This window comes from Balaenoptera borealis (genome assembly GCF_965194805.1).
Source record: "Balaenoptera borealis genome assembly, chromosome: 1".
Taxonomy (NCBI): Eukaryota; Metazoa; Chordata; class Mammalia; order Artiodactyla; family Balaenopteridae; genus Balaenoptera; species Balaenoptera borealis.
This window is the reverse complement of record NC_138860.1, coordinates 186,525,742-186,552,867: the sequence shown is the minus strand read 5'-3', so window position 1 is coordinate 186,552,867 and position 27,126 is coordinate 186,525,742. Positions and strand designations below refer to the sequence as shown.

The 27,126-nt window shown below is 45.1% G+C and overlaps 1 protein-coding gene across 4 annotated transcripts in view; it reads left to right on the top strand.

Annotated features, from left to right (window-relative positions):
* Window positions 1-24,943, top strand: part of UBE4B (ubiquitination factor E4B) — a 112,120-nt gene extending 87,177 nt beyond the window's left edge. For all 4 annotated transcript variants that reach the window (XM_082352867.1, XM_082352869.1, XM_082352870.1 and 1 more), the window contains 7 exons: window positions 5,615-5,741; window positions 7,410-7,554; window positions 11,626-11,760; window positions 14,188-14,379; window positions 21,932-22,106; window positions 23,076-23,222; window positions 23,559-24,943. In XM_082352867.1, the coding sequence (XP_082208993.1) occupies window positions 5,615-5,741; window positions 7,410-7,554; window positions 11,626-11,760; window positions 14,188-14,379; window positions 21,932-22,106; window positions 23,076-23,222; window positions 23,559-23,620 (983 nt within the window). In that variant the 3' untranslated portion in view covers window positions 23,621-24,943. The remainder of the gene's footprint in view (window positions 1-5,614; window positions 5,742-7,409; window positions 7,555-11,625; window positions 11,761-14,187; window positions 14,380-21,931; window positions 22,107-23,075; window positions 23,223-23,558) is intronic.
* Window positions 24,944-27,126: the final 2,183 nt, after the last annotated feature.

Genomic DNA, 27,126 nt, shown 5'->3' with positions numbered 1-27,126 from the left:
TGGGTAAAACCGGGAGCTTGTTAAAAATGCTTATTCTTGAAGACCCCACTCAAAAACCAACAGAATCAGGATCTCTGAGAGTCTTCACTCATTGACTAATTCTGTACATTCATCCAGTGCCTACTATTTGCCAGGCACTGTTCTAGGTGCTGGGTGACACTGGTGAGCAAGACTGAGAATGTATCAGACACTTTGCAAGGAGGTCTTCCTCTTCTGGTTGAATTGTATTCCAAATTTTCATTTTTAATTTGGCTTTTGAACTGCAAATGTGTATTCATAAAGCCTGTTACTTAGGGGACCATTCACCTGTTCTCTACCAAAGGCACAGGATTGTACAAATGGAACATTTTCCCTCCAGTTTGTATATTTCTCAGGAAAGGAAGTGTGTTGTCTGTCTTCTTTTTATTTATTTATTTATTTATTTATTTATTTATTTATTTATTGGCTGTGTTGGGTGCTCGTTGCTGCACGTGGGCTTTCTCTAGTTGCGGCGAGCGGGGGCTACTCTTCATTGCAGTGCGTGGGCTTCTCATGGTGGTGGCTTCTCTTGTTGCGGAGCACAGGCTCTAGGTGCACGGCCTTCAGTAGTTGTGGCATGCGGGCTCAGTAGTTGTGGCTTGTGGGCTCAGTAGTTGTGGCTCACGGGCTCTAGAACGCAGGCTCAGTAGTTGTGGCACATGGGCTTAGTTGCTCCGTGGCATGTGGGATCTTCCCGGACCAGGGCTCGAACCTGTGTCCCCCGCATTGGCAGGTGGATTCTTAACCACTGCGCCATCAGGGAAGCCCCTGTCTGTCTTCTTATCTTCTATGGAACCTAGCACGTTCTGGGCGCCCATTTAGCAGAATGTACTCACCATGCTCTTGGAAGAAACACCAGCCTCCCAGAGCACAGTCCATTGCTGTTCACGGCGGCAGCAGCGGTTTGGGGATTCCTCTGTGTTCAGTGACAACCATCCCTTCCCTGTAGACCAAGACCTGTTCCTGCTCATTTTGGGCTGGTGCTGGCATCTCTCTCTGTGTGCTTCTCAGGCTCAAGAACCTGTCTACCTCCTTTCCCCTTTGTCACTATTATCTTATGTCACCTACTGGGAGTTTCTCTCCTTCCCCAAGCCTGCCTGTATCCTCTTAAACCTAAACAAGTATGCAGGCCTCTTGAAGTTTTGTTAACATGCTCACCTTGGCAGCAGCAGAGAACACTCCTGGGTAAAAGGCCCCCACTTGGCTCTCCTGTCCTCCTCTTACCTCTTAGCCCTGGTAGGAGAGGACCATGGGCCATTCAGGTACAAGTGGTGCATCACCCGTGTACAGGACGGGACCTTGTATGGTCCCTTGCACCTGTCAGGCTTAGCTGAATTGAAGGTAATTCTGCATTTCTTAAAATAATGATGAGGTACATCTTTTCACCTATTAAATTTATTTTTAAAATGGGAATACCTAGTGCTAATATGGTTGTAGGGAAATAAACGAACCTGCAAAAGTCTGTTTCATCTCCTCTGTAGCTCGTGTGTAGAATTAGTGCTATGAAACTCTCTGAGAATGTAAGTTGGTAAAGCCTTTCTGGAAGGCAAATTGGCAGTCCACACCAAAGCCTTCTATCTTCCATATCAGTCAAGGCCCAGTTAGGATAACCTGCCAGTTAGTTTAATAGAGAGAATTTAACATAAGGAACTGGTGAAATAGGTAGTGGAAGACAGAAAAGGCAAATAAGGAACACTGGGGTGATACAGATTGTCGGTGCAGGGAGAGGCCATCATCTGTCCCTAGGGCTGGGGGAACCAAGGGAAAAGGCTGGGGTTACCAAGGGAAAAGGCTGGGGTTATGGGATTCTAGTGCCTCAAATGAGTGCTTGGACAGAACTGGGACCCAGGCCTGAGGAAGCATGCTGGCCAGCTAGTGCTGGTGTCTCTGAGGGCATGTGGGATTCCTGGTCCTGCGAGTGTGGAACAAAGCTGGAAACGAGCCAGCTGCTGCTGCTGGGCTGGAGAGTCCATGATGGGAGCAGCAAGCCAGCAGAGGTCCAAGTCCCTTCTTCAGTTTTCCAGCTCCCCTGCAGCGCCCCCTGTTGGCGAGCCTAACAGGGGGCCAGCTGGCAAAGGGAAACTTGGAGTCCCAGCGTCAGTATCACAAAGCCAAGTGTAAAGGGTGGATTTGGGGGGACCTCCCTGGTGGCCCAGTGGTTAAGACTCCGTCCTCCCAATGCAGGAGCCTGGGTTCGATCCCTGGTCAGGGAACTAGATCCCACGTGCATGCCTCACCTAAGAGTTCACATGCCGCAACTAAGGAGCCAAGTGCCGCAACTAAGACCCGGCGCGACCAAAGAAATAAATAAATAAATGTCTTTTTTTTAGAAAAAAAAAAAATGGGTGGATTTGGGGCTGAGAGACAGCAACTAAATAATGAGTACACCCTCTTACATGTAAACTTCATTCCTAGTAATCGATTCTGTGGGAATAAATATAAATGTCTGTAAATGTTTATAACAACATTCACTGTGTTAGTATTTATAATGCGATACAGTGAGAGTATTAAAAACAACCTAAATTCCTGCCAGTTGTGGGTCAGTTAAGTAAATTATAGTTTATCCATACGGTGCGTCTATGTGAACCATGAAAAATAGTGTGTTATTTATAGTACGTGGTTAAGTAATAAAAAGTAAAGAAAATGCCATGTAGTGGAACAATATGTCAAGTATGACCACGTTTTGGTACACATATATATATTACAGAAAAAAGTATGGGAGAATATACGCCAAAATATTAACAGTGAATTGGTTATTTATGAATGGTAGAATTGTGGGTAGTTTTTTGGTTTTTTTTTAAATTATCTGAACATCTTAATTATTCTACAGTAAACATGCATTGTTAGTATTAAAAAAAAAAATTTAGTTAAGTGCATTTTGTACTCAGATAGTGCCCTGGGCCTGTCACTGTGGCTTTGGGATAAAGAACAGGGCTGGGCCTCTTGCCTGTGAGACCAGTGCTGGGCCTGGGGGGCCCCCCACCGGCAAAATTCCAGGAGCTGGTGGGTGGGTGTTGTTTCTCCTTTCCCCCTTGCCACCAAGCAGTGTGCCCTCTGGCCCTGGACCACCTCTGTGGTGGTCCATGGGTATTAGATGATACCCATGCTAATAATAGCCCCTGCTTATTGAACATTTGCTAATCCTTTCACTTAATCCGCACAGCAGTCCTCAAGATGGGTGCTATAAATATCTCCACTGTACGAATGAGGAAACTGCAGCTTAGAAAGGTCAAGAAGCTTGCCGAAGGGAAACAGCCAGGGAGCGGCGGCAGCCTCAGCAGCTGGGCACTAGCACAGGTGCTCCTCCAGCTACCGCGGGCCCTGCGCCAAGGGAGCCCTGCCGCGGGCGTGGTGGACACTCCCCACGTGTCCATCAAATCCATGTTAAGTCCTGCTGACTGAGGCCCCGGCTCCTGAGCACGGCTGACTCTCAGGCATGAATCAGAGATTGCTCTCTGGAACAGGCTCTCTTTTACACCCCAGAGAGGGTGTTCTAGCTTAGACGATACTTAAGATCAAATGTTTGTTCCAAAAATAAAACTGAGTTTCAAAAATAAGAGTATTTTATTTGTACCACAGCAGTCAGTGCCTTAAGGACCAGCTCTCAAAACTTGGCTACTCAGAACCAGGAAGAACACTGATAACCAAGACTTACCTTCAAGACTGTTCTCTTCCCCACGCTGATCTGAATCAGCAAAGCCAGCGTTAGCCCAAGTAGATTCGATCACTAATTCAACAAATACGTACGGAGCTCCTACTGCGGGTCAGCTTTGGTGTTGCTGCCAGGGCCTAGCGGTGAGGACCCCATATCCCCGCCCTCACCAGTCAGGCACCCTAGCTGGGAGACAGACACTGAACCCATAAATGAGGTAATTCCAGAGAGTGAGTGTGAGAGGAAGGCCTGGTGCTGCTTTAAGAAGCATAGTCAGGGGAGGTGTCTGAGGAGATGACTCTGGAGTAATGTTGAAAATGAGACCCGAGAGGGAACCATAAGCAGATCTCAGCCACAGCGTGCAGGCAGTGAGGACAGCAAGTGTAAAGGCCCTGAGGCCCGGGCAGCCTAGTGAATCAAGCAAGAAGACTCATGACGGGGGAGCAACTACCAGGGAGAGTTCATTGCAGGCCTCTTAGAACTAGGACTTGAGAATTAGAACTTGGGCTGATGCAGTTTTGAGGGAACATTAGGAATGAATTTTTTTTTAATGTTGGGAGAGATGTATATTGATGGGTAGTAAGTTAACGGTCATTACTTAGCCTCTGCTATGTTCAGGGTACAGTGCAGGTGTTAAGAGCCATTTAGAGCATTGACGAGGCTCTTTGTCAGCCCCCGGTGTTCTTCTCCTGTGGACTCTGCTAAATCAGCCCTCCACGCTTTAGTTCACACTTTTATACAGTTAATAAAATGACACTTAGTTCAGCTTAAAGAAAGGTTGACCTAGTGAATATACGTAAGTGCTTTTAGATCTTTGTACCATAGGTCTTAGCTTATTCCTTTTATCTTGAAATAACTATTTTCCTTTTTAATCCCAAGAAAGTGTTCATTGGCAAATATAGAAAATAGCAAAAAGAAAATAAAAATCATTGATAATCTCTGCACTCAGAGAGAATCTGTTAACATTTTGCTCGGTATCTTTCCAGTCAATTTGTATATCATGTGTGTGAGTGTGTGTGTATTTTTTAATATGATTGGACCCAAACTGTATATTTTGTTTGGTAGCCTGTGGTTTTCACTTAATATATCACAAATACCTTTTTGTGTTCTCTGTTGGGCACTTGGATTATTTATATTTTTTTCATATAAATAGTACTTTAATGAGTATCCTTGGAGATCAGTCTTTGAACATGTGTTTTCTTGAATAGAATTGGTGGGTCAGAAAGATGGGCATACTGATGGCTTGTGATACATTTTGTCAAATTGTCTGTTCATCCCCACCAGCATTTATAGGGTGCCTTTTATCTTTTCCTTGAGTCTTACTGTCTTTACCTGACAGTTTTCCCTGTTTTTAAGATTTGTCATGAATTCAGGAATTTCTCATGCTTAAGCTGTTTGTCTTTTGGATAACTAAGTTTGATCTTTGTTCCATGTAAAAAGATACATGGATGATGGTAATTGGTAAATGAATGATGAGTACATAGAGATTTACTATGCTTTTCTCTACTTTTAAAACATCAATTATATAAAAGTAGTTAAAATAATAGTCACATTTAGTAGGTATGTGGCCCTTAATAAAACTTAACCCAATTTTTTTCCTGCTCAGGGATACTCATTTAAAGTTCTATGGAATTTCTATAAATTAGTAAGAAAATTGGGGGAGTTATGAGAATTCAGATTCTGGTCATGGGTGTTGACAAGCTATTTTCCCAGCCCAGTTCCTTTTGTTATTGTGTCATTGCCAGACCTTCGTTATGAAACTTTAGTCTTCAAAACCACCTCATAATTTCTCTTCTGCCTTCCATGTGAGATATAGACAAAATTTTGTCACATCTCTGATTTTGCAGATTTGTATTGTTCATTCAATGACATTGTAGCAGCAATAACTGCTTTTAGAAAGGAAAGAAAGTACATATGCTTCAGTCCCTTGTCTTTCTTCTTTAGATGTTGAGCATACCGGAGCCACCAGCGAGTTCTATGACAAGTTCACCATTCGCTATCATATTAGCACCATTTTTAAAAGCCTTTGGCAAAATATAGCTCACCATGGCACCTTTATGGAGGAGTTCAAGTGAGTATTGGGCCCCTAATGTCACAGCTTGCTGTCTTGCAAATCACAGGTAGAGTGGCCACTTAAAAACTTTCACAGCTGGGTTCTTGTTGACTGTTTGCTTGGTCTCAGCCTCCCTTAAGTTTTCCAGATGGTACTGCTAAATGTAAGTAGGGTTATCTAAATCTCTGTGCTTGCCAGACAGTGCTGAAGTTTAGATTTTTCAAGATACTGTGGGCATGGTACACCTAGAGAAAGAATCTATAACTATTCTGAAATGATGTGTTGTGTTTTTTGGTGTTTCCTGATTACAGTATTAAATGAATTTGCAGAATGCCTGAAGTGGGATCTTATGGTGCTCTTGAATATGATATCAAGGTTTAGAGTTAGAAATGTAAGGAGAACTTCAGATTCAGAAGCAGATAGGGTAAGGCTGTCACTTGAAGTGACGTTCTTTGTAGTGAGGCCCTAGACCTTGATTAAGGGCTTTTCATTACCAACCTGAAATTTCGGTGACTACTTAAAACCTGGACATTAGTAATTCCATCTAAGTTACTTTCAAAAGAAAGGTGCTTCAAAAAAGAAAGGTAGGTGAAAATATTGAACTCTTGAATTATTCTTCAGAAGAAATTTTATCCCATCTCCTTGGATCTTTTGCAACCCATGTTAAGTCTTTGATCAAGCCTAGCTGTCACTTGTTTACTGAGTTACTAGTCAACAGTATAAGTATGACCAGTGGAGTAGCCATTTGCTAGACACCTTTCTGCAGAGTAATCTCTTTAAGTTAGTTATCGCCATGAACTGCTCTTGTCATCAGAATTACATTCCAACAAAAGAAGCTTGGCATGAGCTTAGGAGACCAGGCAGGCCCACGGCTTGATCTGCACGGTGCTAATTAGGAGTGTTCATCCTGAACTTCTCATGTTCCTGAAATCCAGGCCTCTGCCCTTGTTCACAGGAACTTCTCTTCCCCCAACCCCCGGCATGGGCTCACTGCCCTCTGGTCACCCAGCAGTAGATCCTGAAGTGTAGCTCCTCTTGTCTCTACTAATCTGGCAGGTACAGAGTCTTAACAGGTGGGCCAAGCCATCTCAGCTCACCAGCAAGTCCCTCCATTATAATAGGATATGCAGGACAGTTCCAGAGATTGGAAGCTTCTGTTTCTGTAAAGTATGTTAATATCCTACTTTATCAGTATTACAGCTTCCAATTTTTCTTCAATGCGTCTTTCTTTATAATAAAGAAGAACTGTATCGGGAGTTCTCTTACCTCTTATATGTGGGTATTTGTGCTTTCCTTATATGTTGGGGAGTTTAAGCATATTTTCTTTTCTAGTCTGGAAGAGTGTTTTCTCTACTTAAAATTATTGAGGGAATGAGCCGGGGAGTGCTGGTAAATCCGCTCTCTGGAGGGGGAAAAAAAAAATCAGCATTTGCTGATCGTCCAGGGTGTAAATACCGCCACTGTTGCCAAATTTGAGCTACCAAGGGAATTTGCTCGCAGAACTCTAGAATGTCAGGACTCGGCTCTCGGGAACCGTGCAGGGTGGCTGTAGCACATCGGTGGAATGAGCTTATCAATTAATATAGAAGAATAACAAGGTCTCAGGAGATGTGGGGCTGCAGCACCGGAGCTGCGCCTCCGCTCCAGGGAAATGTGTGACCATGTACCGTGTAATTGCCTTTTTAGTTCCGGGAAGCAGTTTGTCCGCTATATAAACATGCTGATAAACGACACGACATTTTTGCTCGATGAAAGCCTGGAGTCTCTGAAGCGGATCCACGAAGTGCAAGAAGAGATGAAGAACAAAGAACAGTGGGACCAGCTGCCCCGGGTGAGGACACGGTCCAGGTGCTGGGACAGCGTCGCAGGGAAGCAGGCTTGGCCCCGGGCAGAGCCCTGCTTTGGGGGCTGCATCTGGGTCTGAAGGCTTAGGTCCGACAGACCTGTCGGTACTTGTTACCATCCCACCTGTGGGCTTCTGTGAAGTTAGAGCCCGGGTTTGGGGTAGGAGAACCCTTAAACACTTGACCTAAAGCTAAGAAATGAGGTGAGAAGTCTTTGTCCTGAAAACTCTCTCTGCCTTTTTAACTTTAAAGGGCTGTTTTGGAGAAGAGCTTTTATTGTTCGAATATGTTAAGATTTAGGAAAGTAACTAGGAAATAAATCTCTAGAACTCTGTCTGCTAGTCAAGAATTTGGTTTGTTCGTATGATCTTCTTTGGACCTCTGTGTGTGTGACTAACTCAGGAGGGCTCTGATGGGGTGTTTTTCCTCTCAGTACATCTTGGTTTTTATGTCCAGTTATAAACAGAAAAGAGGTCTGTTTTGCCAGGTTCCATGAGAAATTCCTGCTGTGCCAGTGACAGCACACTGCCCTCTCCTGATATTGATTGCCACCATTTAGATGATTCCCCGGTCGGTTATTAGGCCCTTCGCAGCTATTGGTGACTTCATATATTGGTTAGTTCTGCTCCTGGTTTTGTTAGGTTCAAAATCAGAACTGCTTTCCAGAAAGTAGGGAGGACCACTTTTTCTTTACTCGCAGCAGCATTCTCGAGATGAAGATAGGACTGAGGTTGTTCTAAAGCTGTGGAGTCAAAGCTCTCTTAAACGTAGAATGTCGAAGCACACTTAGGGAAGGTTTTCATTCCAAGTATTCCTGCAGCTTTGATGAGAATTTTACGTCTTACTCTAGCCAACATGCTTCAGCTACAAACTTAACCCTTCTGGGGGGCTTTGCGCAGAGTCCGTGGATGCTGGATTTCTCCGGTGTCCATGCCACCACGCTCCTTGAGCCCCTCTGATTGCATTCATGAGGTAACGCAGTGGTCGTCATCTTTTCCCTCGGCACTGTACTGGCACCCTCTAGATGGCGTTCATCCTACCCACCAGCCTCATACGCATTTCTAAACACACCTTAAACTGTTTTGCTCCTGTGCCTCCAAAACCCTCCTCCTGCCGCTCTCCGTTTCCCACGGGGCGGCGTCACCCCCAGGCCTGAGGCTCCCCAGGGTGGCTCTAAGACATCTTCCCATGCTTACCCCTTGTCACAGTCTGTCAGCTCGAATCTGGTCCAGTCCCCCGGCCTTTGCAGAACGTGCCGGGGAAACAGGTCAGCTCTAGTTGCAAGAGCCCCAGCTTCGGGGTCCAGGGGACCTGGGTTTGAGAACTGGCACTGCCACACATTAAAAGTTCTTCCTCGCTGTCTCCTAGCCCGTAAATCAGAGATAGTTCTTGCCTTGTGGGAAAGTTGTGAGGAGAGACGGATGGTGAGGACATAGTTCATGACCAGCCCAGAGAAAGTGTTCAGGATGTGTAGCTCCTATTGCTTTATTTGCCTTGAGACACTTCTGTCCAAAATGCTGTACATTCTACTCTTATGTATTAAAATCTTACTCATTCTTTGAGGGAGGTCTTGTCCAAATACTCCCTCACGGCTGGCCTTCCCCATCAGTGGAGCTGCACAGTCTCACCTTTCTCCCCACTCCTGTAACGCCCTCTTTATGTCACTCATGATGCTGATGTTGGACCAGCTTACGTTGTCGATGTTGGGATACGGGTCTGTGACACATTACCTCGTCCAGAGTCGGTGCTTATAATAATAGCATTTGTTTATGAGGCGACTGAGCAGATACTATTGATTTTTCTGGGTCAATGGATGGAAAAGGGCATAAATAATCCCTAAAAAAATGCTCCTTCAGAATCAGGTCTGCTTGACTTTGGAGTCACTTCCTGCCTCCTGCCTCCCCAGTGTGCAGCTCTCAGGCTTCTCTTCTCTCTCCACACTTGCTCCCTAGGTCGTGTGTTTCTCGGTGAGGACGCTGGTTGGAGTTTTGCTATAAGAGTAATTTTTTGTTATGAGAGACGGTCCCGGACACTGCGGGACCTTTAGCATCTCTAGCTCGTGCCCATTTAATGCCAGTGATGTTTCCCTCCTACCCTGAGTCACCATGCAACCGGAAACATTCCCACACGTGGCCTGATGCCCCCAGTTGAAAATCACTGCTAGCTGATCTCATCTATTCCAAGGCTTTAGCTGTCTGTATTCTGACGATTCCAAAATGTGCCTCCCCAGCTTGGCTCACTCCTGATTCAGGCTTACATAACCAGCTGTTGACCTGCCCCTGCCCAGTGGTCTAATAGGATCTCAAACCTGACTTGTCCAAAACTGAGCCCTCGATGTCGTCCCCCAGATCCCCTCTCCAGACTGCCCCGTCTCAGAGAGCGCCGACCGCATTCTGCTGCTTGCTCTGGCGCAGCACCTTCTGGACTCTTCCTTGATTCCTCTCTCTCCCAGCAAAGGCCCCTAGGCTCTGTCCTAAAGTATGTTTGTTATCTGACCTCTTCCCCCACCTCCAGCTCACTACCGTCTCTTAACCTGCATTACTGGAGTAGCCCCCCATTTGGTTTCAGCCTCCGCCCTTGCTCATGTGCATTCCAGCAGGAAGGTGTTAAAATCTCAGTCAGCCTCTCATCCCTGCTCTGCTCAGAGCCCTTCCAGGCTTCCCGAATTCTCACACTCGGGCTTGGAGGGCACTGCAGTCTCGGCCCCGCCCTTCCCCTTCGCTCACGCTACCCGCTACCCTGCCCCCACTCGCCTCCTTGATCTTCCGCAGAACAGCAGGGCCTTTGCACTTGCTGTTCCCTGTGCCCGGAGTGCTTTTCCCCTGGGTCTTGCTGACTCACTTCCTTCAGATACCTGCTTAAATGTTACCTCCTCAGAGAGGCCTTCCCTGACCACCCTTTCCAGACTGGCACCCCAGCCCCCGCACACTCTTCCTCCCCCCCTCCCCGCCCTGCTTTATTTTTTCTTCATCATTGTCAGATTTATGCTGTATCTGTTTGGGTGGGTGTCTGTTTATTGCTTATCTCCCTAACTGGCGTCTAAATTCCATGAGGTAGGGAGCCTTCTTGGTCACGTTCTGTGCTTCATCTCCAGGACCTAAAGGAGGCCTGGCCTGTGCAAGGGGCTGGATCACACTGATTGATGAATGAACGTGACACCCAGACACACACTGAGGTGGTTCTCACCTTGCTCTTCCTCCATCCTCCCTGCTTCAGCCTTTCGTTCCTGACCAAAGGGCGGTGGGCAGGTCACCCAGCACCGGTGCAGGATCTCCACCGGGCACTTACCCAGGGGGCCCTCGTGTGGCTACATCAGCTATTCTAGCTGTTTCCCCTCCCCCGAGGTAAAGTAAACAGGCCTCTGAGCAGATGTAGGAATTTAAGCCCGTACTGATGTTTCTGCATTTTGGTCTGTCACAGAGCCTTCAGTAGTTTCCACCTTATTTTACCCATGAGTCAAATACACCTTATTATCTTGTTTCCCAGCCTATGGCAGAGTAGAAGGAGGAGGATGGCGCCAGAGGCAGCATGCTGACAATTGTAGAGGTTGACAGCCTAACCGGTGTGGAGAGACAGAATTCAAAAGCTGAGCAATCTACAGGCCCTTGGTGTTGTGGCGAAACCTATAGGCCTCAGTGTGATAGCGCAGCACGCCTGTGGTTTTCAAAATAACGATGACTACGCAGACGTTGTTAGTAAGGACGGTGAATATCTTTTATTAGCACGTGTATCAGGCTGGACGTAAGAATCACTTATTGCGTCCTGCGTAGAAGTTGATGGTGAGTTCTTTTATCATTGAGGAGACTGAGTCTCATGTAACTTAAGTCATGTGCCAAGGTCCCCTTATTCAAAGCCCTAAAGACATCTGATGGCGAAAGGAATAAACCTCAGTCATCTGGAAGGTTTGCTGTACAGGTTGTGGTATCGTTGCCTAAGTCTGTTGGCTGTGTCACGCACTTCCCCAGTCATGAGCTGGCTGTGCTTTTCCTTCTCACTTGGCGCGTGCTGAGCTGCTGGCTGTACTGAGACGTGTCTGGCATCTGTTCACTGTTGCCCAGGACCAGCAGCAGGCCCGCCAGTCCCAGCTCGCTCAGGATGAACGCGTTTCACGCTCGTATCTTGCCCTGGCGACAGAAACCGTGGACATGTTCCATATCCTCACCAAGCAGGTCCAGAAGCCGTTCCTCAGACCTGTGAGTAGAACCTTGGGGGTATTTGTTTTGTCTGTTGGATTCCACTTTCAGAGTCTATCACTTATAACTAAATAGAGTAGTTGTTGAAATCCTGGGTGTTTCAGCACCACAGTCACCGATCGGTGAAATTCTGTTACTGATTTTGTTCCCAGTTATGCTAATTGATACACACAACATTCTGTCCATAGTCTGAAGTCTGTAAAAGGTCACTTCCAAGATAACTTATATCATTTTCTGCTGAGACAGCACATTGGATTATTAATGTTGAAGCTGTGACGTATTTTTATCATCGTCGACTCCAGTATTTTATTTATAGGAAAAGTATAAGGTAACATCAATTGCAAATGAGACTATAGTAAGTAGAAATAATTGATAGTGTATAAGATCTTTGGTTCTCTTCGGTGTAGGTTTGTTACACTCAGGAAGCCAAAGGTTAACGAGAGCCATAATTAGGGTTTATGATAGGTCAAAGGTAGCCAGATTGTTTGGCCTTGACTTGATTGATGAGACCGGGATCCTGTTTCTGAAATCGAAACTGAGGGGCATGAATGAAGATCTCTGCTTCGCTTCAACAACCCCCCACAACACACACACGCACACACACACACGTGCACGCAAACACACACACAGAGTTTAGCAGTCTTATGGTGGGGCCGGGGCAAGGATAGTGAGGAAGGCAAGAAAGGGGCCTGAGATTTGGAAGTTACTTGCCCATATGGAGACAAGTTTACAGTGGGATATAATTTTACTACACGTTTCCTCCAGTTTCCCTGTTTACTCTCACCTCCATCATTATCACCACACCCTGTCCTACGTGCAACTCAAGAGATGAGCCCCCTCCTCTGTCCCCTTTACATTTCATGTCTCTTCATAAATAGATTTCAGTGCAAGAGCAGCAGAGCATGAAGCAAAACAGTGCATCACTGAAAGCGTAAGAACACTGCAGCTCATTTAGATAAGCTCCTTCAGATACTTGCTTCCCTTAAAGGTTTGCAAATGGACTTCTTTAAACTTTTTCTATAAAGGCCAGACAGTAAATAGTTTAGGCGTTGTAGGCCACATGGCCTCTATTGCAGCTGCTAGCTTTGCTGTTGCTGTGTTCCAGTAAAACTCCATGAAGTGAGGCATCAAGCCAGATATGTCTTGCAGCTAGCAGTTTGCCAATCCCTGCTCTAAGTCATGTTTTATTTGATGTTCAACTACTCCGATGGCAGTGCTCTTTGATTGTTCAGAAGGTCAGAAACTATAAAAATTACTTGAGACTAAATTATCATAAAGCCTATTTTTAGTTCTAAATTCTTCATTTTTTTTAAAGGAAATTATTGAAAACTAAGTCTATTATTTTCATGTCAATTAAAATTAATGTTTTTCAAGACCTACTCTTTGATCTGAGCTCTCCATACACATGGGTCATAGTCTTCTGCCCCCAGTCTTTGCCTGTGCCTGCTTTGGTCTTTCCTTTTCCTTTGCTGCACTGTTTTCACCTTCTCGGCTGGTTAACACAAAACTCTCCCACTTCAGGAAAAAAAAATTACCAGTTATATCCTATTCATATCCCTCCTTTACCTCACAGTTTCTTAACAATTAAATACAGGAGTACTTTACTTTGTGCAAAAGCAGGTCCTTTAGAAGCCAAATTTAAGTTGAATTTGTATAAATCCAGTCATGAAATTTAATGAAAACCTTGTTACTTAAAGAGAAGCTTTCACAGCTCATTTTATATGGCCGGTGTTTAATACTCTATAAGCCAGGTTTTCCTATTTCAGGTTTGCTTAAAGCAATGTGTGCCCACCTGTAGTAGGTACTGTGTCATCCTGTGGGGTTATAACATATTATTTCATAATTAGTTTTTAGTTGTTTCATTTGAGTTTGTTTTGTCTTACTGGCTAGATTTAAAACTATTCAAGACATAAATTTTATCTTCTACCTCTTTTATATTTCTTCACTCTTTGCATCTGATAAATAAGAATGGTGCATATTGCCTGAACTGTCAGGGACTTGAAATTTATAGAAAAATAATGCATAAAATGATGGCTGAAAGAGCATACTCCAGAAACTTTAGTGACACGTGTGATGATGATGGACTTATGAATAGTTTCCCTCTTTTACCTATTTCTCAACAAATTCGAAGTGATTCTTGTTTTTATAATTAAAGCATGAATTTAACGAAAATGTTGCCTTTTTGGTATTTATAAATATTCCATCAGCATGCAACATTCTGTGAAGTATTAGAATTACTGGATTAGAAGTGGAGAGTAAAGAAAAGTTTGAATGGAATGTCCTTCGTCAGCGTATGATATAGCACATATAAGGGCTTCTTTGAAGACTGAGCCTGCCAATTCCTGTTCCTCCACTGAAATGGGAGTTTTGGATCCTTCTTGCTTGTCTCAACAGCATGAATTGTCCTATTATCCTGTGATTTCCTAGGAACTCGGACCCCGATTGGCTGCAATGCTGAACTTTAATCTTCAGCAACTCTGTGGTCCTAAGTGCCGTGACCTGAAAGTTGAAAACCCTGAGAAATATGGCTTTGAACCAAAGAAGCTGTTGGACCAACTGACAGATATTTACTTGCAGCTGGACTGTGCCCGGTTCGCTAAAGCCATTGCTGACGACCAGGTCAGTGCCCAAGGGAACAGTTTCAGAGGGAGCCTGGAGTTCAGGCTCCTGAAGTGGGTGACTTGAGTTTGCTTCCCTGTGGATTTCCCGGCAGACCCTGCGCGATTACATATCCATCTGCTCTTGGATTTTCCCCACTTGAAATCAAGGAAGGTGATACTTTTCAAAATGTAGTTTGAGAAGTTTTTAGTATGTAAATAGAAATAATGGCCACAGTGACAAGGGGAACTTGTCTGGTGTACATGGATGTGACTCAGTTGTTTTCCTTTGGGCGTAAAGAGCAGATTTGGCTCTCAGATCCGTTTCCAGTTGAGTTTGTACCCATCTTGCTAAGGGCCTCACTCGACAAATCAGTTACATTCCCAGAAAGAGCCTGGTTTTCTCAGGGAATCCAAATCTTCTTCCCAAGAAGGAGATTTAATAACAGCTTCAGTGCTGCCGTTATTTCTGTGGTTCCAGGTTTCAAACCGTGTATGTTATCTTTACATTCTTCCCTCCTTTATTCCTTGTGTCCCTCTGATCGTATCCATTTTGTGGTTTTCATTTCCACAGCTACCAATTTAGTCCAAGCGACCCCTGCCCAGCCTCAATTTTTAATTTTTCAGTATCTCATAAAGGGCTTCCCCTCCCTCCACGTTCCTCTGTCCTGCAGCATCTTCAGCGTCATAATAACTGATGTTTATTAACCACACGTCAAGTTTTAGCCACTTTTCATGTTTTCACTTGTACTCCTCACGAAATCCTACGATTTAGGCTTAGTTGGATTCCTTGCTTTACAAGGAGGCACACAGAGGTTAAAGAGCTGGGCAGTTGATGAGTCCCACCTGGCAGTCTGGCCCTGAGCCCGTGTTCTCAGCTTCTCTGCTCTCCACTTAAAATGCCCCCAAAGTGCCATGTCTGTTTCAGTCTCTGCATCTTTGTTCACATTATTTATCCAAGTATTAACTCACATCTCAGGATAACCATCACTGGGCATTCCCGAAGGTTCTTTACTTATATATCTCATCCAAAGGTCAAAATAGGGGAATTGTAGGTACTTTTTTTTTTCAATAACAGCTTTATTGAGACATAATTCTCATACCTAGGTACTTTTGGATAAAGCAAGAGAGGTGGTCTTGACAAAGCACCTGCAATGGAAAAAACCACACACGTCTAAAGCAGTTTTTCCATAAAAAGTCATGGTAAAAGAGCCGGTTAGGTGTTTGCAGTTACTTTGGGTAGATGCTAAAATGATTCTCTAGCCTATGACTGTATAATGCTGCACATGTTGAGAAACGGAAGATAAGCGGTAGCCTTAAGAGGGACAGGAAATGGAAACGCTCCCCAGGCAAGGTCAGGTCGTCTGCCTCGGGCAGCAGGCCGGCTGGAGCTGGGCCTCTGCAGCCCAGCCAGAGGTCGGGTGTGAAGGGTCCCCGGGGACTCTTCCGCTTTCACAGTCAGGGGCTCGGAAGGGTCGTTTAGCCTGCTCCCTCTTCTCCTGGTAGGTCTTGCTGTGGCTGCCGCGTCGCAAGCGGTTATAACACGTAACATAAAGTTTGCATAAACATAAAGGTGTGGATGAGCCCAGCACACCCAGTGAGACGGTGGAAACCAAGTGGGTGACAAAGGAATGTTTCCGAGTGCTTCCAGCTGCCTTTCCTTGGTGACCAACAAAACGTCCACACTGCCTGGTAATGCCTATGGATTGTGGTGGTGGCACAGGTGGTGGCCTGTGGTGGCACATGGCTTGAGTCACAGACAGCGGTTTCTGCACAGTGGCACATGGGTCTTCTCGAATGTCTAAATAGCCCTGTTCTTCCAGACCCGTGAAGCAGGCACACAAGTGCCAGTGGCACAGTGGAGAGAAAAACACTTTTTAAGTGGATTTTTTGCTTCCTTGTACAGTGTGGCGTTTGTCTTGATTGTTGGACACTTTCCATTTATATGGGCTGTAAGCTGATGAGGGGCCTGCCCACTGGATTGTTTCAGAAGAGGGTCTGGTGGGGCTGGGGGCGGAAGGATGGATGGAAGACTAGAAAGCTCCAGGGAGGTGGTAGAATTTCGTTTTCTCCCTTGGGAGCAGTGCTCTTGGTTCACTCTAGTTCCGTCTGGTATGTCTTGTTTTCCTGGGAAGACAGAGGAGGAAAAAAACAGCAGCCGAGCAAGGGAAGAAGCTGAGAGCCTTCTCTCCTGTGTACCGAGAGCGGGCGGAAGACAGGTGCCCGGGAGAGGTGACAGAAGGCCCCAGCGCGAGGAGCCCTGAGCCTTACACTCACAGGCCTGAGGAGAGAGCCCCTCGTCAGAGAGGGAGTGCGACGGGACGGTTGTCCCTGGAGCCCAGAGAGCCCAGGAGAGAGAGAGGTCTTAGCCTGACACAGTGAGCTGCACTGAGGGCCAAGTCTACCTGTGGTTTCCGGGCAGATGGACGGCAGATCTGTTGTTCATGGAGCGCTGTCTGTTAACACCACGTTCCATTAAACAACAATAGTAGTAAAGAGCCCATGTAATGGGGACTTCCTGGCGGTCCAGTGATTAAGACTTTGCCTTCCAGTGCAGGGGGTGTGGGTTCGATCCCTGGTAAGGGAACTAAGATCCCACATGGCTCCTGGCCAAAAAACCAAAACATAAAACAGAAGCAATATTGTAACAAATTCAATAAAGACTTTTAAAAAATGGTCCACATCAAAAAAAGAAAAAGAAAAAAATAATCTTGGGATTTCCCTGGCGGTCCAGCGGTAAAGAATCCGCCTTCCAATGCAGGGGCCGCAGGTTCAATCCCTGGTTGGGGATCCAAGATCCCACATGCCACAGGGCAGCTAAGCTCGTGCGCCGCAACTACTGAACTCGAGCGCCTCAATGAGAGAGCCTGCGTGCCACAAACTACAGAGTCCTTGCGCTCTGGAACCCGCGCACCACAACTAGAGAGAAGCCCATACACTGCAGTGAAAGATCCCGCATGCCTCAGTGAAAGATCCCGCGTTCCTCAACGAAGATCCCTCATGCTGCAACTAAGACCCAACGCAGCCATAAAAATTTAAAAAAAAAAAAAAAAAAAAGAGCCCATGTGAAATCTCACTTCTCCTATGCAGCGTTCTTTTTTTTTTTGGGCTGCGTTGGGTCTTCGTTGCTGCACATGGGCTTTCTCTAGTTGCGGCAAGCGGGGGCTACTCTTCATTGCAGTGCGCGGGCTTCTCATTGCAGTGGCTTCTCTTGTTGCCGAGCACGGGCTCTAGGCGCGCGGGCTTCAGTAGTTGTGGCACGTGGGCTCAGTAGTTGTGGCTCGTGGGCTCTAGAGCACAGGCTCAGTAGTTGTGGCACATGGGCTTAGTTGCTCCACAGCATTTGGGATCTTCCCAGACCAGGGCTCGAACCCATGTCCCCTGCATTGGCAGGTGGATTCTTAACCACTGCGCCACCAGGGAAGTCCCACAGCCTTCCTTTTTTTTTTTTTTGAGGTGAAATTCACATAACATAAAATTAACCATGTTGAAGTGTGTGATTCGGTGGCATTTAGTACATTCACAGTCTTGTACAACCATCACCTCTTATCACCCCCACAAGGAAGTCCCATACCCATTAAGCAGTCACTGTCCCTTCCTCCTCCCCCCAGCTCCTGGCAACCACTAAACTGCTTTCTGTCTTTATTTTACCTATTTTTACATTTATCTATTAGCCTAGTCTGAATATTTCATGTAAATGGAATCATACAGTGTATAACCTTTTGTGTCTGGCTTCTTTCACGTAGCATGCTTTCGAGGTTCATCCATGTTATAGCATGTATCAGTACCTGATTCCTTCTAATGGCTTAATGTTTCATTATATGGCTATACCATGGTTTCTTTATTCATTCATCCATTGATGGACGTTTGAATTGTTTCCACCTTTTGGCTGTTATAAATAGTATCCTGTGAACGTTCATGTAAAAGTGTTTGAATACCTATTTTCAATTCTTTGGGATATACTTAGGAGTAGAATTTCTGAGTCATATGGTAATTCTATGTTTAACATTCCCACCAGCAGTGTACGAGGGTTCTGATTTCTCCACATCCTCGCCAACACTTGCTATTTTCTGTTTTGTATTTTTATTTTTAAATAGCCACCCTAGTGGGAGTAAAGTGGTATTTCACTGTGGTTTTGATTTACATTTCCCTAATGACAAATGCTGTTGAACATCTTTTCGTGTACTTGCTGGCCATTTGTATATCTTTTTTGAAGAAATGTCTGTTCGATCCTTCATCCTTTTTTTTTTTTTGGCTGCACCAAGCAGCTTTGTGGAATTTTAGTTCCCTGACCAGGGATTCAACCCAGGCCCTCAGTAGTGAAAGCATGAGTCCTAACCACTGGACCACCAGAGAAGTCCCCTTCATCCATTTTTTATTTTATTTTATTTTATTTTTTATTTATTTATTTTTGGCTGCATTAGGTCTTCATTGCTGCACGCGGGCTTTCTTTAGTTGCGTCGAGTGGGGGCTACTTTTTGTTGCGGTGCGTGGCCTTCTCATTGCGGTGGCTTCTCTTGTTGCGGAGCACGGGCTCTAGGCTCACGGGCTGCAGTAGTTGTGGTGCACGGGCTTATTAGATGCTCCACAGCATGTGGGAATCTTCCTGGACCAGGGCTCAAACCCGTGTCCTCTGCATTGGCAGGTTGATTCTTAACCACTGCGCCACCAGGGAAGCACCTATCCATTTTTTAAATTGGATTCTTTCTGTTTTGTTATTTATATATTCTGTGTGAGTTCTTTATATATTCTGGATACTAGACCTTTATCAGATATATGATTTGCAGATATTTTTATGTTTAATTTCTGTAGCCATTCTGTAAGATCCTTGAGGTCAAGAACAACACCTTGGGACTTCCCTGGTGGTCCAGTAGTTAAGAATCAGCCTGGGCTTCCCTGGTGGGGCAGTGGTTAAGAATCTGCCTGCCAATGCAGGGGACATGGGTTCGAGCCCTGGTCCGGGAAGATCCCACATGCCGCGGAGCAACTAAGCCCAGGCGCCACAACTACTGAGCCCGCATTCTAGAGCCCACGAGCCACAACTACTGAGCCCGTGTGCTCTAGAGCTCGCACGCTGCAACTGCTGAGCCCACGCGCCGCAACTACTGAAGCCCGCGCGCCTGGAGCCCATGCTCCACAACAAGAGGGAAGCCACCGCAATAAGTCCACTGGCTGCAAAAAAGAATAGCCCCCACTCGCCACAACTAGAGAAAGCCCGCGCACAGCAACAAAGACCCAGCACAGCCAAAAAAAAAAACAACATCTTTGCTTCCTCTCTGACCCCATCCACACTGAACTTGAAGCAGCAACTCAGTAATCTGTATTTGGTCGATTCATTGACACCGCTGCCCTTTGAAACCGAGTGCCATGTCCCCTTATCATAAGTACCCTTTGATTTCTTTTTTTTTTTTTTTTTGGCTGTGCTGGGTCTTGGTTGCTACTCACAGGCTTTCTCTAGTTGCGGCGAGCGGGGGCTACTCTTTGTTGTGGTGCGCGGGTTTCTCATTGCGGTGGCTTCTCTTGTTGCAGAGCATGGGCTCTAGGCACGCAGGCTTCAGTAGTTGCGGCTTGCGGGCTCTAGAGCACAGGCTCAGTAGTTGTGGCACACGGGCTTAGTTGCTCCGCGGCATGTGGGATCTTCCCGGACCAGGGATCAAACCCGTGTCCCCTGCATTGGCAGGCGGATTCTTAACCACTGCGCCACCAGGGAAGTCCCTACCCTTTGACTTCCGATAATGCTCACTCCACTGTTCTATCTTAGAAGTTGACTTAACAGCAGGCAGAAGTCAGTTGGTTAAAAACTCAATCATCTTTTGAGAAATAGAGTGGGTGATATTTTCGAGAATAGTAAATGGGCTAAGAATGACTACTTATTTACACAGAGAAGTTCAAGGTGCATCGTCTCAGTAGTGTGGATAGCAGCACCCACCCTGTGCGTTTTTGCCCTTCCAACATCTCACCATAACCCTTTGGCCATTTATGCCCTGTGCCTCTTCCCAAAGGGACGGGGACTGCAGCTTACCTGGCTCATAATAAGTAGACACCAAATAAAGTATCTGTTGACCTAATGTAGTAATTTAGTTTCAGAAAGCTATAACCGAGGCTCTCTGAACTTTTCAAATTATTTTAAAGGACTATTGCCAGGCCCAAGCGCCCTGCTGGCTTTTTGTCCTCTCCTCTCTTTTCCCCGGAGTTGCATGGATTAAATAGGGGTGTGGCTGTGTGTGGAGAGAGAAAGTGAGCATGTGCACTTATTTACAAACTGAAGTTAAAAAAGGACAGAAGGGGGCTTCCCTGGTGGCGCAGTGGTTGAGAATCTGCCTGCCAGTGCAGGGGACACGGGTTCGAGCCCTGGTCTGGGAAGATCCCACATGCCGCGGAGCAACTAAGCCCGTGTGCCACAACTACTGAGCGTGCGCGTCTGGAGCCTGTGCTCCGCAACAAGAGAGGCCGCGATAGTGAGAGGCCCGCGCACCGCGATGAAGAGTGGCCCCCACTTGCCGCAGTTAGAGAAAGCCCTCGCACAGAAACGAAGACCCAACACAGCCATAAATAAATTAATTAATTAAATTTAAAAAAAAAAAGAAGAAAGATTGAGGACTTTCAATCCGGCCTTCTAAGGGAACACAAGTACTGAGATGAGTTCATCCCATGATGTTCATGTGAATCCTCGTTTAGAAATCACGGGTCACAGATTATGGTCCCATCATTCAGAGTTTCAGATTTAGTCATTCCCCTCCTCCATTTGCATCACTGTCACTAAAGTGACAAGCGGCCACTGTTTTTGCCCTAAATGCAAAATACGATATACTTTGATATTTTGAAATGGCAGTGATTTATATGAATTAGGCACCTGTGGGGTAGGTGTTACTACCCCCATTTTACACCTGAGGAAACTGGGACTCAGGAAAGTTAGAGCTTTGCCTAAGACCACACAGCAGGTAGATGGTAAAGCCAGGATTGAAGCCCAGGTTTGCCTGGGTCTGTGGTGGGCGCTTGCCCTGTAGACCAGCCCTCCCACTCTCACAGGCATAAACCCTGTCGCTCCCATCGGTAGAGCCCCTGACATTTAACAGCATTGAACTAAGAGATCTTAAATAAGGATTGACAGGGAATGGGAGAACGCGCTTGTTGATTATGAACTATATTGGGTTGTTTTCACCATGTTTACCTTTAGGGAAAAGAACTGAAATTTCCACCTCCTCTCATAGGCTGCTAGGGCTCAGTGCCTGGCAAGGACTGAAGTAGACGTTCAGTCCTTCTCTTTTTAATATTTCCTTCTCTTTTTAATATTTAAATTTTAAGAGAAATGCATGTTTGCTATAAAAGTAATTGAATATTTTTAAAATTCCCCTCATTTGCCTCAATTCTGAAGCCCTTTCCAGAGGCCTTGTATAGTTTGGCGTGTATTAGCCCAATCTTTATGTATTTATAGCCATGTCAAAGTATTTATATATGTACATTATAATTTTAGGGCTCTTTTAGAAAACATATGATGCTTTGGGTATTTTCTGCAGCTTGCTTTTTTCCACTTAAAATATATTTACGTCTCACAGTGTCTTCCTCATTTTCAGAGATCCTACAGCAAAGAATTGTTTGAAGAAGTTATTTCGAAGATGCGGAAGGCAGGGATCAAATCCACAATAGCGATAGAGAAGTTTAAACTTCTGGCTGAGAAGGTGGAGGAGATCGTGGCCAAGAACGCGCGTGCAGAAATCGACTACAGTGACGCCCCAGACGAGTTCAGAGGCGAGTGGGCCAGCTTTTTTCATGTGGAATTCTTTGGTTTGAGTTAACTTGAAACATGTAATATTAGAAGAGGACGTTCTGTGCTCTCATTGCTTTTTTTTTTTTTTTTTTTTTTTCAATTTATTTTATTTATTTTATTTTTGGCTGCCTTGGGTCTTCATTGCTGTGCGTGGGCTTTCTCTAGTTACGGCGAGCGGGGGCTACTCTTCGTTGTGGTGCATGGGCTTCTCATTGTGGTGGCTTCTCTTGTTGTGGAGCACGGGCTCTAGGCATGCAGGCTTCAGTAGTTGTGGCACATGGGCTCAGTAGTTGTGGCTCGCGGGCTGTAGAGCACAGGCTCAGTAGTTGTGGTGCACGGGCTTAGTTGCTCCGCGGCATGTGGGATCTTCCCAGACCAAGGCTCGAACCCGTGTCCCCTGCATTGGCAGGCAGATTCTTAACCACTGTGCCACCAGGGAAGCCCCTCTCATTGCTTTTTGAGACACTTGGTCAGAAATTGAAATTCTATTTATCTACCTTTAGTTCATATTATAAATTACAAGAGAAAAAAGTCCTTAGCCTGATTTCAAACCAGATAACAACCCTGAAGATTCTATGGTCAACCTTGCCTTTGCAAGTGGGAACTCATGTTTTCAAAGAATTCTGAGAAGTCCTAAGAGGAAGGGTTGATTCTAGCCTGCCATCTTCACCATACAGCCCGGGAGGGCCTGCCACTGTGTCTGTCCTGCTGTCTTTTTTGTCTATTCTTTCCTCCCAGCAGTAGCTGACAAAATGGTGCTTCCCCTCTACGGAAGGCAAAGTATATGCCTTTATCTAATGCTGATTTCCTTCTAAACTTGGGGGCCTGGTAGGGGCCATTTAGTTGCTGTTTCTATGGTTATATTTTTCACTGATAGGAGGGACTTTGTTTTCTTTTTCAGTTTTAGGCTCTATTGTTACATCAGAGTTTGCTTTGCTTTGTCTCTGTAGACCCTCTGATGGACACCCTGATGACTGACCCCGTGCGGCTGCCCTCTGGCACCATCATGGACCGCTCCATCATCCTGCGGCACTTGCTAAACTCCCCCACGGACCCCTTCAACCGACAGACGCTGACAGAGAGCATGCTGGAACCAGGTAGAGGAGGGCCTGGCTCGAACTGCAGTGCCTACACCTGTACTGAGCAGTGAGGCCAAAATCGTGTATCAGAGAGTCGTCAAAAGGGGGAAATTTAACAAATCCAGACACCGCATGGTTTCTGACACTTAATGGGCAAGACACAAAACATTCTTTGCTCTTTTTCACTACAGAATTCCAGTTCTTACTTTTCATGTCCTATTTCTTCTTCAGCCTGAATTCAGTTCAGTGAGGGAATGAATGGCCTTTTCTTTCCTTTTATACAGAACTACAAGCATCATGTCTCAGGAAGAGCCCTCCCATCTGGGGTATTAATTCTTTCCTTTCTTTTCTCAGTGCCAGAACTGAAAGAACAGATTCATGCCTGGATGAGAGAGAAACAGAACAATGATCATTAAACCATCCCCCTTGCCCACCCTCTGCGAGAAACAGCCAAGGCCGGCGAGGCAGGCCGGAGCAGCGTCGGCGGTGCAAATGCTGTTCACGTGTTGGAGGCCAGAAGTGGCAAAATACACCAAGAGCCCACCCAGAGTGACCAAACAGTGGAGACCCGAAAGGACATGAATAAGAAGAGGAGCCCAATTCCTGTACATATATTTAAGTGACAGACGTGGTCAAAAGCTTGAGGGATACGTTTTATGATTGCTTGTGTAATAGAGCACGTCCTTCATGTGTCACAATTTGGGGCTTTTGCTGCGGAAGTCTGTTAGTGATCGATGACGAATGGGTCTGGGCAGCATCCCCTTCATGTTTTTTTTTTTTTCCTAAATCCAGTATCCATTGATTTTGATTGTGATTAGAGAACCTTGGACATTTTGCTGCTAAGAATCTTCCCCCCCCCCCACCGCCCCCCACCGGCCCCATCCTGATCCTACTTGCACTGCTGTGGATTTTTTTTAAGAGAAGCAAAAACAAAAATAAACTCTTTTCCCTGGCCCTCCAAACATATATTCTGTGAGATAACTGTGCCTGCAACAAAGTGTTAATCCTGGGATCGTATTTTTATATCATATTCACATATTTGTTTTTTTAATTGGTGTTAGATGACATGATTAATAAAAAAGGCAAGATATTTTCAGAATTTGAATTTCAGTTTTTTTTTTTTTATTATTTTGAAATGTCCCTTAAAATTTTTTTTTATTCTAAACAAAATGAAGAGAATCCTGTTGCTCTGGTCTTGGTAGTAAGTCCACGATTAGGAATCCGAGGAACAGCTGCAGCAAAGAAAGCGTTTAAGTGTATCAGGATTTCGCATCTTACGGTTTGGGAGGGGGTTGGGTTTTTTTTAATGCTATGTGACAGTTGGAAACCTTTATAGTTATCTGCAAGGGTAAATAAATTCCTCAACCCTTGAGTCTGTGAGTTCAAGGCAGGGGTCGTTTGTATGATGTGTCCTGTGGGGCTTGGCCTTACCAAAGCAAAAAAGGGGTGCAAGAAATGTGGAAGTACGTCTGCTTGTAAAAACACACACGAAGAAAAACACACCCACACACACGCACATAAACATAAGATTTTTTGTATTACTGCTCCCCACTTACCATACTCGGATTCTTGAATCTCCTTTGGGGTAAAAAAGGATTTGAAACCATAAAGTGTTTTGAAGAAATTAAGTCTACAAAAACATACTTTCTTTTTCTTTTCCTTTCTTCCCCGCTCCACAGACAATGTCCTCTGTTCAGTTCCTAACGCAAACTACAATAAATGGTGATACACATTCAGAAGGAATCTTCTTTGAGTCTCTTCTTTTTGTGGAAAACAAAGGGGTGGGTGAAGACCAAGAGCCAGATGTGTTCGCATGTGGTACGTGATCTTTCCTGCAGCCAATTAGGAGTTGCTGTTTTTAAAATAAACCTTTCCTATTGTGTCAGTCTTGATGCTCCAGTTGGTTCTTCTGTCACTGTTTGCTTGTTCAAGCGGTTGAGCTTTGTCATGTTCAGTCTCTTCGGTTCTCAGGTGGTTACCCTATCGCAAATATCTTTTCCCTGACCTTGAAAATTTTTGCTCAAGTTCAACCCATCTCATGAACATTATCTTAGGTACTGCAGTTGATGAAACCTTACCTACCAGCTCATATAATAAGACCAAGCGTTTCTGCAGCATTTACTGTGTGCCAACCTATGCCAAGGCCTTTACATTTACGATTTTGTTCTCTAAGATGGTACGATCATCTTTGTTTTTTTCCAGCAGGTCAGGCTGTGGGATGTGGAGAGGTTAGGTCACTTGCCCAAGGTCACCTGGCCAGTTAGTGGAAGAGCAGGTGTCCAGGCTCCAGAGTCCATGCCCTTAGCCACTACTCTTGAGCGCATTTGGACTAAATCAACTTTTTCCTTTTTCCAAAAAATATAATGTATTCCTGTTAACAATTTTAGACAATATAGGTGAAAGAAAGCCAAAATCACCTGTAATCCCACAGTGCAGATAATTGTTCATTTATTTTTTACCAAGTTTATATTCATTTATGCCTATACAGTTAATGATATTTATTGGCTTCTATTGCCAGTTTTGTTTCTCCATCTCATGAATGTGTATTGTTTCTTTCCTCTCTATCCAGAAGATAAACTCTGCAGAGGCACAGGTTCTGTCGTGTTATTTGCATGCCCCACTCTTTCCCCATGAATGTAATAAGATGCTGCTTTACCCCTTCAGATGTACTCATTGTTTTGAAAATTCAGAATTCGGAGGTTTGAAGGACCTTCTGCCGGCTAGGGCATGTCTCCTACTTGTACTGTCTCTAGGGGGAAGATATTTGCTATTTCTATTTTTAGAGTCTAAGGCTTGCTATTGTATAGAAACTTGTGACTGCCTTCATTCTGTGAATTATGGATATTAAAATAAGTTCCAAAATATTTTAAAAGTAGGTCTTGGCTACAAGGAAGATGGCCAAACAGGAAGGAGGATCTGAGAATCAGAGGAGCAGAAGAGAAATGATCCTGAAGAGAAAGATGATTAAAATAGCTTCTTAGTCGTTTTGTGACTCACTATTGTGTGGGTTTTTAAACGGAATTGATAAGAATATCTTTTGAAAAAATAGCCGAGCACGTTATTTTGTTCACATTTTGTAACCTTTGGGTTTGGTACATAAAATAGTGAATTTCAGTGTTTGTGTTGAGGTGCTAAGGGGAGATAAATAGGCCCTATCTGACTAGGTAACTTTTTTTTTTTTTTTTTTTTAATTTATTTTTGGCTGCTTTGGGTCTTCATTGCTGCGCGCAGGCTTTCTCTAGTTGGGGCGAGCGGAGGCTACTCTTTGTTGCGGTGTGCAGGCTTCTCATTGCGGTGGATTCTCTTGTTGCAGAGCACGGGCTCTAGGTGCACAGGTTTCAGTAGTTGCAGCACACAGGCTCAGTAGTTGTGGCGCACGGGCTTAGCTGCTCCGCAGCATGTGGGATCTTCCCAGCCCAGGGCTCGAACCCGTGTCCCCTGTACTGGCAGGCAGATTCCTAACCACTGCGCCACCAGGGAAGTCCTAGGTAACTTTTTGATTGAAGGAAACATCCATAGTATGAGCTTGACGTTTGGATCAGCTGGCATTGGGCTAAGGAAGTCACCCTTGGTTGATAAATAATGTGCATTTTATGAGCATTTTCTATGTACAAGCCACTCATATATTAATTCGTTAACTCCTCAACAGTTGTGTAAAGGGAATAGGGAAATGGCATATGAATCTAGGCCATCTGGGCTTCAGGCTCTGATCCCTTCACCACTCCTGCTGTGTGGCAGTTCAGTGGTCCCTCAGTATCTGCAGGAGGTTGGTTCCAGGACCTCAAGAGATACCAAAATCTGCAGATGCTCAAGTTTGTTATATAAAATGGTGTAGTGTTTGCTTATAACCTTTCCATGTACTTTAAATCATCTCTAGATTACTTATAATATCTAATGCAGTGTAAATAGTTGTAAATACAAT